Here is a 20,060-nt window from a genome sequence, read left to right as displayed (position 1 = left end):
AATGGCTGACATCGAAATAAGTGTCCAAGGAATAGAAAAGCAACTGAAATCACTCAACAAATGAAAGTCCACTGGACCTGATGTGATACCAGTTTAATTCTACACAGAGTATGCGAAAGAACTTCCCCCCTTCTAACAGCCATGTACCGCAAGTCTCTAGAGGAACAGAAGGTTCCAAATGATTGGAAAAGAGCACAGGTAGTTCCAGATTTCAAGAAGGGTCATCGAGCAGACGTGTAAAACTATAGACCTATATCTCTGACATCGATCTGTTGTAGAATTTTGGAACATGTTTTTTGCTCACGTATCATTTCATTTCTGGAAACCAGAACCTACTCTGTAGGATTCCAGATTGTGTGAGACTCAAATCGCTTTATTTGTTCATGAGACCCAGAAATTATTAGATACAGGCTCCCAGGTAGATGCCATTTTCCTTTACTTCCGGAAGGCGTTCGATACAGTTACACACTGTCGCCTGATAAACAAAGTAAGAGCCTACGGAATATCAGACCAGCTGTGTGGCTGGATTGAAGAGTTTTTAGCAAACAGAACACAGCAAGCTGTTCTCAATGGAGAGACATCTACAGACTTTAAAGTAACCTCTGGTGTGCCACAGGGGAGTGTTATGGCACCATTGCTTTTCACAATATATGTAAATGACCTAGTAGATGATGTTGGAAGTTCCATGCGGCTTTTCGCGGATGATGCTGTAGTATACAGAGAAGTTGCAGCATTAGAAAATTGCAGCGAAATGCAGGAAGATCTGCAGCGGATAGGCACTTGGTGCAGGGAGTGGCAACTGACCTTTAACATAGACAAATGTTATGTATTGCAAATACATAGAAAGAAGGATCCTTTATTGTATGATTATATGATAGCGGAACAAACACTGGTAGCAGTTACTTCTGTAAAATATCTGAGAGTATGCGTACGGAATGATTTGAAGTGGAATGATCATATAAAATTAATTGTTGGTAAGGTGGGTGCCAGGTTGAGATTCATTGGGAGAGTCCTTAGAAAATGTAGTCCATCAACAAAAGAGGCGGCTTACAAAACACTCGTTCGACTTATACTTGAGTATTGTTCATCAGTGTGGGATCCGTACCAGGTCGGTTTGACAGATGAGATAGAGAAGATCCAAAGAAGAGCGGCGCATTTCGTCACAGGGTTATTTGGTAAGCTTGATAGCATTACGGAGATGTTTAGCAAACTCAAGTGGCAGACTCTGCAAGAGAGGCACTCTGCATCACGGTGTAGCTTGCTGTTCAGGATCGAGAGGGTGCGTTTCTGGATGAGGTATCGAATATATTACTTCCCCCTACTTATACCTCCTGAGGAGGTCACGAATGTAAAATTAGAGAGATTCGAGCGAGCACGGAGGCTTTCCGGCAGTCATTTTTCCCGCGAACCATACGCGACTGGAACAGGAAAGAGAGGTAATGACAGTGGCATGTAAAGTGCCCTCCGCCATACGCCTGGGTGGCTTGTGGAGTATAAATGTAGATGTAGATGAAAGCTCTTGAGATCTCTAAAGATTGTCAGCATGAGATTCCTGGTGGATACCAGTACCCTGAATTTGTTTTTAACTGGTGATAATGAGATTTTCCAGTCCTCTGATTACTTCTTAGTCTATTGTATCCAAGACATATCTCCTGCCATAATTTCACCCATGCAAGCATCCCCTTCATGTGCATAATGGCTCAAGTGTCCCTGAGACACCTGTTTGATAAGCATCAATGTGATTGTCAGGGAGATACCTCAGTACCCACCAGTTACACACTTTCTATAACCAAGTCCATCATGGATATATTGTAAGCTAAACTATGACCTATGTTGAATTCCATGGAAATTCCATGAACAATGAGGCTAGTCTATGTTTCATTGACTCAATTCACATGCTCACTGGTCTTCCACTTCAATATTTTTAGCTGATCTTTGGCTTTCTATAGTTTTGTTTTAAATTTTCCCTTTATGTAAACAACTGGACAAAATCTAGTTAGTCTTTGCATCACTCAATTCATGACAGTTTATTAGGGATATTGCTGCAAATTGTGGTGTATACAATAATGGTTGGCATTGCTGGCTGGCATGCTGGAGGTTGCTATTTCAAACATGGCCACCAGCAATTATACATTACTTAGTATTTATCGTTTCTGGAAGGTTGTTGAAGTATCTTATGTTTGTTTATTTTGGAACAGAGCAGCATTTTGGAATACTTGATGTCTGTACGAATAGCTTCACTCTTCATCCAGGAGTTCAGTTCTGTTCTTGTTGTATATTGGAGTTTTTAATGAAGTGCTAAGTGTTGTATTTCGTTGACAACCCTACTTTCAGATTTGAACTTGAGTGTGGTCGTTATGTGACAATATCTACAAGACAATGCTAGTGCAACAGAACAATATTAAATAGAAGATTAATCCATTATGTAATCTGCCTCAACTTTTTTATGTTGTATATAGCTTTGCCAAGACACCAGGATGCCCTTCCTCCTAAATAGCCTGATAATCTCACTTCTTCCAAACCTTTCCTGCAATTTGCATGGACTATAACCACTCTCCAAAAGCTACCACGTGGGCCATCTTATATTTCTGGCTGTACCTAATGCCACCTGATAAGAGGTGTTTTCTTCATACTTATTATTTTATAGAGATATTCCTTTGCTAGCCAATAAAGCCATAGTTGCAGTGAAATATCTGGACCCATTTTTATGTACCACCTTTCACTGACAAAGTGAGACACTGCCTTGTACTTTCAGTGATAAATGAATCAGAAAATGGAATACATGGAAGCAGATAGTGTAAAAGCTTCCTAATAAATATACAATGGAATACATACAGTGGAATGAGTAAAGACAACAACTAATTGTATAAGAGAGAAGTTGAGAAGCTGATTAGCACAGTCAGGCAGGAGAACTCATAAAATGCTCCTCTGTATTTGTGCTCTGGTGAAGACTGCAATTCAAAAACCTGAGCTATGATGTCAAATTATTTTTCATATAACTGTCAGCTGGCCATTATCTTCATTATATGGTGAATTATTTTGTTTCTTATTCCATTGTTAAGGAACATATCTTGTTTATTTTCTTTTATTTTTAATGACTACTAATTCTTACTTCATAGATAAACCTCAAAATACCAATGAGATGATAAAGAGACTGGACTTCATTTCTGACATGTTATAAGAAAACAATTGCTTAAGTGTGTACACAAAAAGTAGACAAATGTTACCATATTTTCTTCCAAGTGTTTCTTTGGTCCTATTCCCGATAACATTAAAAGTTTTGCAGAGCCGATAGTTCCAGCAGATAAAACAATTCCTCTGCGAGCCTTCACAGTGAAGTTCTGTTTAGACTGCACATATTTGACTGCATTTGCTTCATATTTCATTCTGAATAATATCTGAAATCATTTAAACATAATGAAAAATAAAAAATGGAAAGTCAGGATGGAATAACAACAATATTATAGAAAGGACAGATCGTTACTCACCATATAGAGGAGGCATTGAGCGACAATCACAAGACTGCTAAATATTTAAATGTTCATTGTGCTTACCTGTGATTCAGTGCCTCCTCTGTATGGAGAGTGGCAATCTCTTTTCGTAATACTGCTGTAATGAAAAATTAATATCATCAATTCTCAAGTTACAAAATAACAGTTACCCAATTACATTAAATGACTGACTGCATACTGTTTAGCTAATTTTAATTCATGACTGAAGACCTAATGACGCACTAAAAAAACTGAGTGTTATAGAATGGTAGTACAACATAACTTTCAGAGACATTTTTTTATCATTCATTCACTGTCTCCGGCAGATCCCATCAAAGAGGAGAACCTTCTGTGACATGCAGTGAGTCAAGAAATATAGTAATATACAGAAAGGTATCACATAAAATTAATTTGTATAACGTATTAACAACAAACTATCAATGCACTGCTAATGCTATTCATACTATTTCCATCTATATTTAATCTAGTAAATTAGTAATTCAGCTGCTACTTTGATAAATGCTGCTGCCTCCTTAGTTTTATCATACAACTGCTGTTTATCTGCTACTAGTAGCTTAATGCTTACTTAATTACAATAATATTTTCCAAAAAATATTTTACATCTACAAATATGGAGTCCAATTTATACAACATTATTACTTGTTATACAACTTTTTTAAGAAATACGGCTACTTGCGATGTAGGTAACAACAGTTTAATTAATTCAGAGCATAAACTTTGAATTAACAAAGCATGCTATCAGTCTGAATCACAGGAATAAATAAATAAATCCTCCATTCATTCCATAACTCATTCATTCATTCAACATGTTCTCTCAATTCCAGCAAGAAGGTAAAGCTACAGGGAAGCAGAATGAGACAAAGTATACAACAATATTACAAGGAGACAGGACTGGACAAAGTACTGCCAATAGACACATAAAAAATTGGAAACATTTACACTAGCTTTTAGAACTGTTCATTCCTTTTTCACAGAGAAAAGAGGGATAGGTTGCGAAAGCTTTGAAAGGAGGGGGACAGATCATTCAGATCCCCAGCTGAGAGACCTCCACCTCTTCTGCGGGTGTGGGGACACAAAGATGAAGAGCCAAGTATCAGAGAGTGTACGAGGTCAAAGATAGTAAATGGTAAGTCCACTAATTCTGAACACAATAAAAGATATGCTCGTGATAATCCAACAACTATTTATTAGAGCATTGTGTGACAGCATAAACATATGTAGTACAATACTGGTTAGTGATATGTACAAGACTGCCAGCTGGACATGGTGCTTGGCAATATAAAGAACATTTGCCCACCAGGAGCTGTTGCCTATTGATTGCAGGCAACTGCGTAGTGTCCATGACTGGCATTCTCTGGTGGGGCTCTGGAAAAACCAAACAGCATGATATTCAAGTGTGTGACACATGCCACGTTAGTGGTGGCAGAGGTGTAGTAATGTTTGGGTTACTACACTACTCCTTCCTTGTGGGTGGGGGCAAAGAGTGATCAGATGACAGCTCCTCTGCAATGCACTGATAACTAACATACCCATACTCCTAGGAGCAAACAGTTCCTGGTGTGCATGGACCAGCGAGTGGGAGCAGAAATGGTGTGAGCATGGTCTCACATGTTTTCCTCCCGCTCCAGGAGAGGAGCTGAAGACCCCCCCTACCCCAGGGGCAGTGGTCATGTCAACATTGGACTCAACACCAGGAACAATGAGCTGGGGAGCCATAGCGTCCAGCGGTATTGTTGGTGGCACTGGTTTAGGAGGCACCTCCATCAGCATCAGAAGTCCCTGGACAGGCACCGGAGGTGCCTGTGGTTGCGCTTATGAAGTCCCAGTATACATGCAACAACCCCTCCATCATGAGAAAAGGCACCACAGGGGCATATAGAGGCCAACCTGAATTGCCTGTATGGGGCGTGGCCACTGACAGAGCAGCCAGAAATCATGTTGGGAGGGTGGGTGGGCATGGCCTGGATGGTGTGCTGCCCACAGTGAACAGCAATGCCGATGGAAGAGGCATTGGTGCAGTGGTCTGCAAAGAGGTGTCAGCACCCGACCAAAGGCACAACTGAGTCTACTGACATCCCACAAGATGCTCGTCTGTCTGTGCCATGAATACATGGCTCCCTTACTGACTGGGATGATGTGTGGAATCCAATGCGGGTGTTGTCTGAACTGGAGTTCTGGGAATTGGGTCCACAGCTACTGCTGATGCAGTCCTGGAACTAGTAATTGGGAAATCGTCAATAGTTGTCTTGCTTCTGTGACATCAGTGGCACTGCAAGCAGTAGGAGATGGACCATCATACATAGTTGTCGGCCATGGAAGAGTTTGGCTGGGCTCATGCCCCTGATTGGAGTCACTCTGTAAGAAATGAGAAAGAGTATAAGGATCTCTTTCACAGAAATTCCATGACAATTTGCGCATTTGTGTTTTGGATTGCAGATGAGAGGGAGGTGCGGTGACATGGCGGATGCCACTGACTCAGCAAAAAACTGAGGATCATTGTCCAAAGCAACCATACAAGGTAGACGTTCAAAAGAAAAAATTTCTGACAGCGCCTTGACTGAAATATCTGCTGTGATAGATGGACAACAAACAACAAAAGGAAATTTCAGAAAAGATCATTAACCGACAACCAAAAAGTTTCTAAGAACAGGTCCAGCAAAGTCAATATGGATCCATTCTCAAGGTAGTGTGAGTGCTGGCGAAAGGGAGAAACAATGCCAGGGGTCACTTGTCGATTTGAGCACTTGCAGTATGTTGTGACCAGGAGCTCCACCTTGCGATCAATACTGGGCCAGAATGTGTGCTGACGTTACAACATTTTAGTGTGGGATACTTCCCAATGACCTTTATGCAATAGGTTGATAACCTCCCTAACCAACATTTCTGGAATCACATCATGTGGAGGACCCCCTTCCATTGACAAGAGAATGACATCATCCTACAGGGAAGGATCATAACAGAGAGCATAGAAGTTTCACAATGGGTCAGATGCCCAGACCTGTTGACTGTCAGGCCACCTGTGTTGTACCATGAACACAACTTGTTTAAGCATTGGGTCCACAGCTACCGCTGATGCAGTCCTGGAACTAGTAATTGGGAAATCACCAATAGTCTGTCTTGCTTCTGTGTCAAAAGGAAAACTCAACAGTTCTTCCCCCCCATTAGCAGCCAAGACAATGTGTACTACAATGTAGGGCGGAAATGGATATCTCAATTATATCTCAATAAAAATAAGGCCCAATGGTGAAGCCAATCAGTAGCTTTGTCAGGTAAAGAAACTGAAGGATGAAACAAGGAAACTAAATGTTTATGGTCTGTGACTAAGTGGAATTTTGTACTGTATAAGAATACATGATATTTCTTTATGGCATAAATGATCACAAGGACTTATTTTTCAACTTGTGAATGGTGCTGCTGAGCTGTGTTGAGCGTTTTGGAGACAAAAGCACTAGGTTGCTCAGGTTGGAAAGCTGCGAGGCAAGGCACGGAGCATAATTTATTTGTAAGCTGCACAGATGCATGCTCACAGGCTGGTGACCACTGGAGAGGAATATTTTTGTGAAGCAACTAGTGCAGGGAGTGAGCCAGAGTGATGGCACCTGGAAGAAACCTGTGATAGTGTGCTATTTTACTAAAAAACACTAGCAGTTCCCGTAAATCCATTAGACAAGTCAAAACCATTTTAGCAGCGACATAGTGTTCCAGGGGTGTAACAACTTACCTGGAAAGTTCATGACCCAGATTGAAAAAATTATGAATTAGTAAGATTATATGTAAAGCCTATGGTTTGCAAAACTGCAAAGAGAGAATGGAGGTTATGTAAGTGTTCTTCTGTCGTAGTGTCCATCACTACAATATCATCAGGATAGTTGATACAGCAAAGAACCTCCAATGTTAGTTGCTCCAAAAAGCATTGGCAAATAGCTGGGACATTAGCCACCACAAACATTAAACGTTGATATTGATAAAGTCCAACCCCTCGTCCAAGTCGTGGGAGATGGGCAACGGCACAAAGTAGGGGACTGCCTATAGGGGCGATGTACAGCGGGGACTCTGTGTGCCCCAGGACCGCTACGGTAGCTGGGAAGGCCCTATGGGAACCCTGAAACGTGACGGCTAACAGGGCTCTGGTGAAGCTGTGATAGGCCTAGCAAGCCAGTAGTGGATAAATCAACTGCTTTCAAAAAGGGAACATGCCTCGGATCACGGAACGGATTTAAAGGAAACCGACCAAGCAATGGAAAAGGATTACGAGATGGTTTACGACTGGGCACCTTAAACATAAGGACTCTAACTGGGAAGTTAGAAGAAATTGTAGAAATGATGGAAAGGAGGAAATTGGACATCTTGGGACTTGCTGAGACTAGGTGGAGAGGAGTTGGTGAAAAACCACTAAGTAAAGGATGTAAACTGTACTGGATAGGGAATGAGAGGGGAAGAAATGGAGTGGCAATAGTGGTCAGAGAGGGTCTGCAGGAGGAGGTGGAAGGTATCAATGATCGAATGATAAAAGCCAGAGTACAAGTGAAAGGAAAAAGCATTGAAATCATCCAAGCATATGCCCCACAGGTGGGGTGTACAAAAAAGGAGAAGGAGGAATTTGAAGATGACATGCAAAAGCAGCTAAATGGAGGTAATCAGATTATAATAGGGGACCTCAATGCACATGTTGGCACAGACAGGAAAGGATTCGAGGAGATAATGGGACCAGAGGGCTGGGGGAACCGAAATAGAGAAGGAAAATTGTTGCTGGAATTCTGCAAGAGGAATGGGCTGGCAATCGCAAATTCCTGGTACAAGAAGAGAAGTAGCCACAAAATAACTTGGTACAGTGGAGACTGGTCCCAAACTTCAGTAGTAGACTATGTACTAGTGGATAGGCAGATGATGAGCACCCTCACAGATGTTAAGGTCATTCCATCTGAGGCCTTAGACAGTGACCATCGGCTGTTGGTAGCCACCCTGAGAGAGAAAAAAGATAGGAGGGCAACAGACATACAGGAGAAAAGGTTGAAGACATGGATGCTGAAAGAGGATGAACGGAGGACCCAGTACCAGACACTGATCAGGAAGAAGCTGCCAAAGGAAGATCAGAGAACAGTGGAAGAAGAATGGGGAGATTTTAAGAGGGCTTTAGTTGAGGCAGCTGAGACTGTGTGCAGAAGAACTAGCACAAAGAGGAGAAGTAAGGAAACCCCATGGTGGAACAACATATGTAAAAAGGCAGTACTTCGAAAGAACAAAGCCTTCAGAGAATGGTTCCAGACCCGAACAGAGGAAGCTAGGGTAAAATATAATGGAAGCAAGAAAGCGGCACAGACCATAGTAAGGGCGGAGAAGAAGAAGTGGATGGAAAAATGGACAAGAATGTTAGAAGAGGACAGTGAAGGGAACAAAAAAGTACTTTACACCATGGTAAGAAATAAGAGGAACGACAGAAGCGAGTGCCTGAGGATCATGGACAATAATGGAAGAGTTGTGGAGGAAATGCATGAGCTCAAAAAGATTTGGAAGGAGTACTTTGAAGATCTGTTGAATGCCGTCAAGCAGGTAACTAACAGCGATGGAGAGCCTAAGGCAGCAGACGATTATAATAGTGGGGAAATTGATGATCTAACTTGGAATGAAGTGGAAGAAGCCATAAAGAGGATGAAAGGGGGCAAGGCACCAGGTTGGGACAAAGTAACAGTGGATATGATACGAGCAGCAGGAGAAGTAGGAACCCAGTGGCTATACAGAGTGCTGAGGGTGGTGTGGAAGGAGAACAGAATTCCTGAGGATTGGAAGAAAGGAATTATAGTCCCGATCTTCAAGAAAGGGGATAAAAGGAGATGTGAGAACTACAGAGGAATCACCCTGCTATGCCACTGTGGAAAAATCTATGAAAAGATCCTGGAGAAGAGAATAAGAAGCAGTATTGAAAGAAGACTGCAAGAGGAGCAGTATGGTTTCAGACCGGGAAGATCAACAACGGACCTCATATTTGCGGTAAGGCAACTGCAGGAAAGGCACTATGAGTACGGGAAGGACTTAATCATGGCCTTTTTAGATACTGAGAAGGCATATGACAGTATCTATAGGGACAAGCTCTGGGATGTGCTGAACGCAAAAGGGATAGATGAAGAGATAACACGAAAAATCAGAAAAATGTATGAGGGAAGTGAGAGTTGTGCGAAAGTGGGGAGGGAACGTACTGCATGGTTCAAGCTGGAAAATGGGCTGCGACAGGGAAGTGCACTTTCGCCTTTATTGTTTATTATTGTTATGGATGAAATCCTACAGCAAGTATCAGATGCAATTGGAGATCATAAAATGAAAGCAGTGCTTTTTGCCGATGACCTGATGTTATGGGGAAATTGCGAGAAGGAGGTGCAAGAGCAGTTAGATGTATGGGAGGCAACAGCAGCACAATATGGAATGCATTTCTCTGCAAAGAAAAGTGAAATAATTGTCACAACAAGGAAGAAGAATAGGCCAAATGTGGATATAACTTGTGGAGGGGAAAAACTACAAGTGGTAGAGAACTTCAAGTACCTGGGAAGCATGATTGAAAGTAAGGGGGGAAACGCAATGGAAATAAATGAAAGGTGCAGAAAAGCAGGGCAGTTCTTCAAATGCATTAGGGGGCTTATTTGGAGCAAGGAGGTGCCACAGAAATCCAAGGGAATTATATACCGAACCTACTTTGTCCCCATATTGGCATACGGAAGTGAGACATGGGTAATGCACAAAAGCGACAAAAGTAGAATACAAGCTAGTGAAATGAAGTTCCAGAGGAGCAGGTTGAGTGTAACAAGACGAGACAGATTGCGAAATGTGTATGTGAGGGAAAGACAAAAGGAGGAACCAGTACAGGACAGGATAGAAAAATCAAGACTGCAGTGGTATGGACACATGAAGAGAATGGATGAGGGAAGAATTCCAAAGAGGATGTTTGATCTGCAACTGGAGGGGAAGAGGCCCAGGGGAAGACCAAGAGATACACTCCTGGAAATTGAAATAAGAACACCGTGAATTCATTGTCCCAGGAAAGGGAAACTTTATTGACACATTCCTGGGGTCAGATACATCACATGATCACACTGACAGAACCACAGGCACATAGACACAGGCAACAGAGCATGCACAATGTCGGCACTAGTACAGTGTATATCCACCTTTCGCAGCAATGCAGGCTGCTATTCTCCCATGGAGACGATCGTAGAGATGCTGGATGTAGTCCTGTGGAACGGCTTGCCATGCCATTTCCACCTGGCGTCTCAGTTGGACCAGCGTTCGTGCTGGACGTGCAGACCGCGTGAGACGCCGCTTCATCCAGTCCCAAACATGCTCAATGGGGGACAGATCCGGAGATCTTGCTGGCCAGGGTAGTTGACTTACACCTTCTAGAGCACGTTGGGTGGCACGGGATACATGCGGACGTGCATTGTCCTGTTGGAACAGCAAGTTCCCTTGCCGGTCTAGGAATGGTAGAACGATGGGTTCGATGACGGTTTGGATGTACCGTGCACTATTCAGTGTCCCCTCGACGATCACCAGTGGTGTACGGCCAGTGTAGGAGATCGCTCCCCACACCATGATGCCGGGTGTTGGCCCTGTGTGCCTCGGTCGTATGCAGTCCTGATTGTGGCGCTCACCTGCACGGCGCCAAACACGCATACGACCATCATTGGCACCAAGGCAGAAGCGACTCTCATAGCTGAAGACAACACGTCTCCATTCTTCCCTCCATTCACGCCTGTCGCGACACCACTGGAGGCGGGCTGCACGATGTTGGGGCGTGAGCGGAAGACGGCCTAACGGTGTGCGGGACCGTAGCCCAGCTTCATGGAGACGGTTGCGAATGGTCCTCGCCGATACCCTAGGAGCAACAGTGTCCCTAATTTGCTGGGAAGTGGCGGTGCGGTCCCCTACGGCACTGCGTAGGATCCTACGGTCTTGGCGTGCATCCGTGTGTCGCTGCAGTCCGGTCCCAGGTCGACGGGCACGTGCACCTTCCGCCGACCACTGGCGACAACATCGATGTACTGTGGAGACCTCACGCCCCACGTGTTGAGCAATTCGGCGGTACGTCCACCCGGCCTCCCGCATGCCCACTATACGCCCTCGCTCAAAGTCCGTCAACTGCACATACGGTTCACGTCCACGCTGTCGCGGCATGCTACCAGTGTTAAAGACTGCGATGGAGCTCCGTATGCCACGGCAAACTGGCTGACACTGACGGCGGCGGTGCACAAATGCTGCGCAGCTAGTGCCATTCGACGGCCAACATCGCGGTTCCTGGGGTGTCCGCTGTGCCGTGCGTGTGATCATTGCTTGTACAGCCCTCTCGCAGTGTCCGGAGCAAGTATGGTGGGTCTGACACACCGGTGTCAATGTGTTCTTTTTTCCATTTCCAGGAGTGTAGATGGGTGAAGGGAGTGAAGGAATGTGTGACAAGAAGAGGAGAGAACTGGACGAAGGTGGAAGAGGGGGAATGGTGGAAAGACAGAACACGATGGAGAGGCTTGTGTTCCCGACAGACCCAGCCAGTGGCTGGAAACTGTCCAAGATGATGATGATGATGATGATGATGATGATGATTGATAAAGATCAAAAGGCATGTCCCAACAAGCAATTATTTTCATATGTCATTAATGAAACATGCAGGTAGGCCCCAGTGAAGTCAATCCTGCAAAAGAATTGCCCCCCCCCCCCCTCCCCCCAGCCAATTTTGCAAGTAATTCATCAGTTCAAGGCACAGGTATGTGTCAGTAACAGACTGTGCATTGATGGTAACTTTAAAGTCTCCACAAAGTCAGAGCTGACCCAACAGTTTTTTGACAACCACCAATGAAGTAGCCGCACTCACTTGTTAAAAGTGGTGAATGATGCCTAGTGATGTCAACCGATCCAGTTCAGAATTAACTTGTTCACATAAGGACACAGGTAAGGATCACACCCAGCAATAACACAGCTGAGCTGAAGGTTTAAGTGTGATGTGGACTGTGAAGTTTTTCACACAACCTAATCCCTCAAAAACAAATCCAAAAATTCAGCACACAATGAATCTATGTCTTGATAAGGAATATGATCTGATAGTAGATGTACAGTGTCAGTAACAGAAAAGTCAAAAGAAACGAAAGCATCTAACCAAACAAATTCTCACTATGAGGACCATTAACAACCAAATATGTGATAGAATGGACGGCAGATTTCTCAGTCTTGGCAACAGTAAATGATCAAGAACAGGAATATGTTGTCTACTGTAGTTTAACAGATGGCGTTTGACAGGAAGCAATGGTATGGAGGCCAGCTTTGTACATGTCTGAGAGCTGAGGAGTGAAACTGTCCACTTGCAGGGATAATGGGTTATTCAGCATAAACACTTCAATAAAGAGCTTATTCTGATCTGTAGACAATGATGAAACAGAATCAATGCCAAAGTCCATTTGTTCTGAGGAAGGCTGAGAACAACAAACTGATGCAATGCAGCTTTTCTTGTGACAGTCGTGGCACAACACCCACTGCCTGGAGCATGCAGGTCTCTCATGTTGCACAAAATAAGAGGAACATGACAGAAGTGCTGCTTGTTGTTGTTGCCAATGGGGCTGTCAATTGTGGCCAGGTTTCCTGGTTTGAATTGCATCAACATCCTCTATACTCGGTGACCCCATTGCTATGCACTGATATGGCTCACTATCAATGACTGCGACACCCCTCACACTTCGATTTGGTGGGCATGGCTCACTGTCAATGACTGCGACACCCCTCACACTTCAATTTGGTGGGCCACAGCACGGGAGAGTTAAATGGAGCGAACAATGTTTGGGACACATCCTTACAGTGAAGGGCACTCTGATGAGCTTCCTTATCGGGTACCAGACAGATGATCATATTTCTGACTATGGAGACTGCATAATATTATTTGGAAGTTTTAGTAATAATGGCTCAAAACCTGCAGTTCTGCTGCCCAAGCCCAATAACACTGATGAGACTGGTTGTGGTACTAGTAAAGTTCTATGTGAGTGGCAATGATATGGGTGTGCTTGTAATGATAAGAAGATAACAGATGACACATTTCATGAAAGCAGAGTGGAGCTGATTCCTGCAAAGGGGCCAATTGACACTACAACTGGTACATGCAAGGAATCCACGATAAAAAAAAGGCCTTACAAGTGTCCTAGTTCATCATCCTAAATGCAACAAAGTAGTGGCAGAGCCATTTTTCATAAGCTTCTCAATCTTGAACAGTGTCACTGTAAGACAAAAATAGCAACAGGTGCACCTAGCAGTCACCCTAGCCATGAGTTTTTTCGATGCAGCTGTAGTAAGTTGTTGCTGGTGGAAGAGTGACTAAGTACGACCTCCATGGAGAAGTTCCATGAAAAAACAGTGAATGAAGTTGAGCACACAAAAGTTCTCCTCAGTGCCAGGTGTTCTAACTCCAGACACAATAAAATTCATGGTTGTAAGAAACCATCAACTATTTATTTGGTCACAGCATGACGGTGTAAACATAGGTAATACAATACCATTTAGTGACATGTACAAGACTGCTGGCTAGAGCTGGCGCGCAGTAATATAAAGAACATTTGCCCTCCAGGAGCCACTGTCTATCAGCTGCAGGTGACTGAGTCACCATTCACAATCAGCAGCCTTTGGTGATGGGCTGGAGCAGTCAAATGGCACGATACTCACAAATGTGTCACACTTGCCACAGTAGTGGCTGCAGAGGTGTAGTGATGTGTGAGTTATTATTGTAAGCACTCAGCCAGCTTCATGAGAGATGAAGATGAAATTGGTAAATAAAGAAAGAAATGCTACCAAGAAATGGGTAAAAGAGGGGGGAGGGGGGAGGGGGGAAGTGAGCATTTTGTGTATGGTAATTAACAGAAGTTGATTCCAGGAGGGTGGTGGGATGCGAGTATATGTTGGAGACACATTTCTGAATCATACTGTAGACTGTAGAGCATCTTTAGCACTGCATACTATATATTCCCAAGACGGACAATTCTTCTGTGTCCAATCATGCCCACAGTCATTCTAATGGTGGTCATTTCTGCAAAAAGCAGAATAATGAAGACATGTTAGTTGGCAAACAACATGTGTGGTTTCACGTACTGTTTTGCCTTTTGATGATGTAGGGTTTACTTGTCATGGTGATTTGTGGGTGCATGGAGCTAGTTTAGCTCAGGAATAACTACAGAGGTAAGAACTATGGAGCATGAGCTGGGAATGCATATGGTTTGACAAGATAGTTACAAGGGTGACAGTGACTGTAGCCACTAGGAAGGATACTAGGGAGGGATGATCTTATTCGAGCATCTGGCTTGAGAAAGCCCTGGCCTTGAAATATTAATGTTTTGAGGCAATTTAAATCTGGATGGTACTACGTGACAAGGGGTTGATTTTGAGATTTTTGAAAGTGATAGATGACAGAGGATAAAACTATCAGGGAGATTTGTGTGTGGACAAGATAAGTGAGACAGTTTCAATAAAGGAAAGCCTGAGAGAGTTTGCTGGTATGGATGCTGAGTCATTCAGAGATGAAACAAATACATTTGCCACAAATTCCTGCTGCTGTAGAGAAGACAGGGCTTGATGTGGAAGCAATAGCATACACCAGTGTAAATAAATTAAGTGCTAATAGCTTTCTATGCAGACTATCTGCTGGATGCAAACCAAAGATTCTCACACTAGAAGCACACAGCTTTAAATGTTATTACTGTGTGAAATATGTATTTCATGGTGGGTGTATTCACTGAAGCTACATTCATCCATGTTGATTTATTTTTGGTTAAAACTCTGTTAAATAAATGTCATGTTATTGTTGTTACTATTTTGTATAAAAGTAGCCTGCTGTGACTGCTTCAGTCCTGACTCATTGCACATCCCTGAACATTCTCCTCCACAATAGGATTTACAGAACATGAAATATGAAAGAATCAGTAAATGAGTGATTTGTGAAACTTGTGTTAGTACTTTACACATTAACACCTATTGCGAGTAATCTGCACTATCCATCCAGTCATCATGTCGTTTCTGGAAACCCAGAATCTACTCTGTAGGAATCAACATGGATTCCGGAAACAGCGATCATGAGAGACCCAACTCGCTTTATTTGTTCATGAGACCCAGAAAATATTAGATACAGGCTCCCAGGTAGATGCTATTTTCCTTGACTTCCGGAAGGCGTTCGATACAGTTACGCACTGTCGCCTGATAAACAAAGTAAGAGCCTACGGAATTTTTTTTTTTTTTTTTTTTTTAGGGCACAAAACTGCTATGGTCATTAGCGCCCGGTCCGTGACTTAGGAAACAGTAAAAAACCGAAAAAACCGAAAATGGAAACCAGCAGCAATGGGAACGAAACTCAAAAAATTGGAGAAACTAAAAGCAGAAGGAAGGCTTAAAAATCCACTACAGAAAGGGGTTGGTTGTCCCCAAAAAAAGCTTCAAATGACTGACGTCATTTCACTAGCACTAATAAACTCGAGAATGCGATCGGCCGAGCGCGTGTCATCTGCTAAAATTGACGATATATCAGGCGACAGCTGTAGACGGGCGCGTAACGGAGTAAAATAGGGGCACTCAATTAAAAGGTGTCTTACCGTCCACAGCTGAGAGCAGTGGGGACAGAGTGGGGGAGGATCGCCGCTTAAAAGATGTCGATGGCTAAAAAGACAGTGTCCTATCCGGAGTCGAGTTAAAATTAAAAAAGAGGTCCAAGCACAAGGAAGAGCTTTCACGTCCCGCAATTTATTATGGGGAAGTGTCGACCAATGTGCGTGCCATAAAAGAACAACACGACGACATCAAACGCTCCGTAGATCGGCGAAGGGAATCGATTGAATAGCTGGCCGAGGAAGAGAGACTGCAGCCTTGGCCGCTATATCAGCCGTCTCATTTCCACATATACCAACGTGTCCCGGGAGCTAGAGGAACGCCACCGAGACGTCCCCCAGGTGGAGCAAGCGCAGACAGTCCTGAATCCGGTGGACCAGAGGGTGGACAGGGTAAAGAGCTTGGAGACTGAGAAGAGAGCTGAGAGAATCTGAGCAGATAACATACTGTATCCGCTGATGGCAGCGGATGTAGTGGACAGCCTGGAGAACAGCGTAAAGCTCCGCAGTGTAAACCGAACACTGGTTGGGAAGCCGAAATCGATTTGGGGTGTCGCCAACAATATAGGCACTCCCTACACCTAACGATGTTTTCGAGCCATCAGTGTAAATAAATGTGGCTTCCTTCATTTGTGCACATAGAGCAGAAAATGCCCGACGATAAACAAGTGAAGGGGTACCATCCTTGGGAAACTGACAAAGGTCACGGAGCAGGCAGATCTGGGGACGGAGCCATGGCAGTGCTGTACCCCAAGTTGTCAAGAAGGTTTTAGGAAAGTGGAAGGAATGAGAATGGAGCAGTTGACAGAAGCGGACTCCCGGTGGTAGTAGGGAGGAGGGGCGGCCTGCATACCCTACATCAAAGGAGGCGTCGAAAAAAATGTCATGGGCTGGATTAGCAGGCATGGAAGACAGATGGCTAGCATAACGACTCAGAAGGACTGCTCGCCGATTGGACAGCGGAGGTTCAGCAGTCTCAGCATAAAGGCTTTCCACAGGGCTGCTGTAAAAAGCTCCAGACACTAAACGTAATCCACGGTGGTGGATAGAGTCGAGACGACGAAGAATAGATGGCCGAGCAGACGAGTAAACTATGCTTCCATAGTTCAATTTCGAGCGCACTAAGGCGCGATAGAGGCGGAGAAGGACCACTCGGTCCGCTCCCCAGGAGGTACCATTCAGGACACAGAGGGTGTTGAGGGATCGCAGACAGCGAGCCGAAAGATAGGAAGCGTGGGAGGACCAGCACAGTTTTCTGTCAAACATAAGACCCAAGAATTTAGCGACGTCCGAAAACTGAAGGTTGACAGGTCCTAGATGTAAGGAGGGTAGAAGAAACTCCTTACGTCACCAAAAATTAACACAAACGGTCTTACTGGGAGAAAAATGGAAGCCGGTTTCGATGCTCCAAGAGTGGAGGCGATCGAGACATTCTTGAAGACGTCGTTCAAGAAGGCTGGTCCATTGAGAGCTGTAGTAGATCGCAAAATCGTCCACAAAGAGAGAGCCCGAGACATCAAGAAGGAGACAATCCATAATTGGATTTATGGCAATGGCAAACAGTACAACACTCAGCACGGAGCCCTGGGGTACCCCGATTTCTTGGGAGAAAGTACAGGAGAGAGTAGTGTTCACCCGCACTCTAAATGTGCACTCTGCCATAAATTCGCGAAGAAAAAGGGGCAGCCGACCTCGAAAGCCCCAAGAGAACAGTGTGCGGAGGATGCTTGTCCTCCAACAGGTATCGTATGCTCTCTCCAGAACAAAAAATATTGCTACTGTTTGGCGTTTCTGGAGAAAATTGTTCATGATATAAGTGGAGAGAGCAACAAGATGGTCAACTGCAGAACGATGCTTTCGGAATTCGCATTGGGCAGGTGTTAAAAGACTTCGGAACTCCAGCCACCAAGCTAAACGGCAATTCACCATACACTCCAAAACCTTCCATACACTACTCGTGAGAGAAATGGGGCGATAGCTAGAGGGGAGATGTTTGTCCTTTCCAGGTTTCGGAACAGGGACGACGATAGCTTCCCGCCATCATCTGGGAAAAGTACTGTCGGTCCAAATTCGATTATAAAGGCGAAGGAGGTAACGCAGACTATGGGTTGGTAAATGCAGCAACATTTGGACGTGGATACCATCCGGTCCTGGGGCGGAGGAGCGAGAAGAAGAGAGTGCATGTTGGAGTTCCCGCATGGAGAAAACAGTATTGTAGCTTTCACGATTTTGAGAGGAGAAAGCAAGAGGTCGCACTTCCGCTGCACGTTTCTTCGGGAGAAACGCTGCCGGGTAATTTGAAGAGCTCGAAATCTCAGTAAAGTGTTGACCCAATGAGTTAGAAATTGCGACGGGGTCCACTAATGTATCATGCACGACAGTGAGCCCAGAGACCGGGGAGAAACTAGGCGCGCCCGATAACCGCCGAAGCTGACTCCAAACTTCCGAGGAGGGAGTGAAGGTGTTAAATGAGCTAATAAAGAATTTCCAGCTTGCCTTCTTGCTATCGCGGATGACGCGATGGCATTGCACACGGAACTGCTTATAACGGATACAGTTGGCTAAAGTAGGATGGTGGTGGAAAACGCGAAGAGCACGTCGCCGCTCACGTATTGCGTCACGGCACGCCTCGTTCCACCAAGGAACTGGGGGGCGCCGGAGCAATTCGGAGGAGCGTGGTACTGAACGTTCTGCAGCTGTAAGAATAACGTCGGTAATATGTGTGACCTCATCGTCGACGCTGGGAAAGTGACGGGCATCAAATGTCGCTAGAGACGAAAAAAGTGTCCAATCGGCTTGGGCAAACTTCCAGCGTCGCGGGCGCGTACATGGCAGTTGAGGCTGCAGTCTAAGGACACATGGAAAGTGGTCACTCGAGTGTGTATCGTCAAGGGTGAACCATTCGAAGCGCCGAGCTAGCGGAACAGTACCGACCAAAAGGTCCAAGTGAGAGAAAGTTGTCGTGGAGGCAGACAAAAATGTAGGGACCCCAGTGTTGAGGCAAACTAGATCCGCTTGGTGGAAGACGTCTAGCAATAGTGAGCCATGTGGACAAGGATGTGGAGATCCCCAAAGCGGGTGGTGGGCATTGAAGTCCCCAACCAGCAAATAGGGGGGTGGAAGCTGACCAAGAAGATGAAGCAGATCAGCTCGTACCATTGGTGTGGACAATGGAATGTATACAGTACAAAGAGAAAAGGTATATCCAGAAAGGGATAGACGGACAGCGACAGCTTGGAAGGAAGTGTTTAAGTGGATTGGGTGATAATGGAGAGTATCATGGAGAAGAATCATGAGTCCTCCATGGGCTGGAATGCCTTCAACAGAAGGGAGGTCAAATCGGACGGACTAAAAATGGGGGAGAACAAAGCGGTCATGGGGACACAGCTTTGTTTCCTGAAGACAGAAGATGACCGGCGAGTAGGATCGTAAGAGGATTGACAGTTCATCCCGATTGGCTCGAATGCCGCGGATATTCCAGTGTATAATGGACATAGGGTGAACAGAAAATGGAGGAATGTGACCAAGGTTGCTGTCAATTCATCGACTGCTCAGAGCTTGCGACCGACAGCATGGAATGGCATTCAGCCGAAGGCAGAAGATCCTGATCCATAGGTTGTTCAGGAGCAGCTCCTGCCACCAGCGATCGACCGGTTGATCGGCCGCCAGCAGTGCGCCTCGGCGACACCAAAGACGGCCGAGGGCGATTTCCACCAGGTGGTGCTGTAGATGGCGGAGAAGGAGATGAACTGGGTTTCTTAGCAGCCTTCTTGGAAATATGATGTTTAGATGGAGGAGGAACCGATGGTTGCGAAGTTGGGGTACGTAAAAAATCTTCACAAGTGTGCTCTTTTTTGGAAGTCCGGTTGTCTGACTTTTGGGCTCAAAATTTAGCAGAACCCGATGAAGGGTGAGCCATTGAGTGGGCAGGCAAAAGTGGTGA

At 44.7% G+C, this 20,060-nt stretch overlaps 1 protein-coding gene across 3 annotated transcripts in view; it reads right to left on the bottom strand.

The window, feature by feature from the left end:
- The window catches only part of LOC126455643 (glucose dehydrogenase [FAD, quinone]-like), a 191,172-nt gene that overhangs the window by 56,123 nt on the left and 114,989 nt on the right, over positions 1-20,060 (bottom strand). For all 3 annotated transcript variants that reach the window (XM_050091408.1, XM_050091409.1, XM_050091410.1), the window contains one exon: positions 3,228-3,398. In XM_050091408.1, coding sequence (XP_049947365.1) covers positions 3,228-3,398 — 171 coding nt within the window. The remainder of the gene's footprint in view (positions 1-3,227; positions 3,399-20,060) is intronic.

This window comes from Schistocerca serialis, chromosome 2, assembly GCF_023864345.2.
Source record: "Schistocerca serialis cubense isolate TAMUIC-IGC-003099 chromosome 2, iqSchSeri2.2, whole genome shotgun sequence".
Lineage (NCBI taxonomy): Eukaryota > Metazoa > Arthropoda > Insecta > Orthoptera > Acrididae > Schistocerca > Schistocerca serialis.
This window is presented reverse-complemented; position numbering and strand designations above follow the sequence as displayed.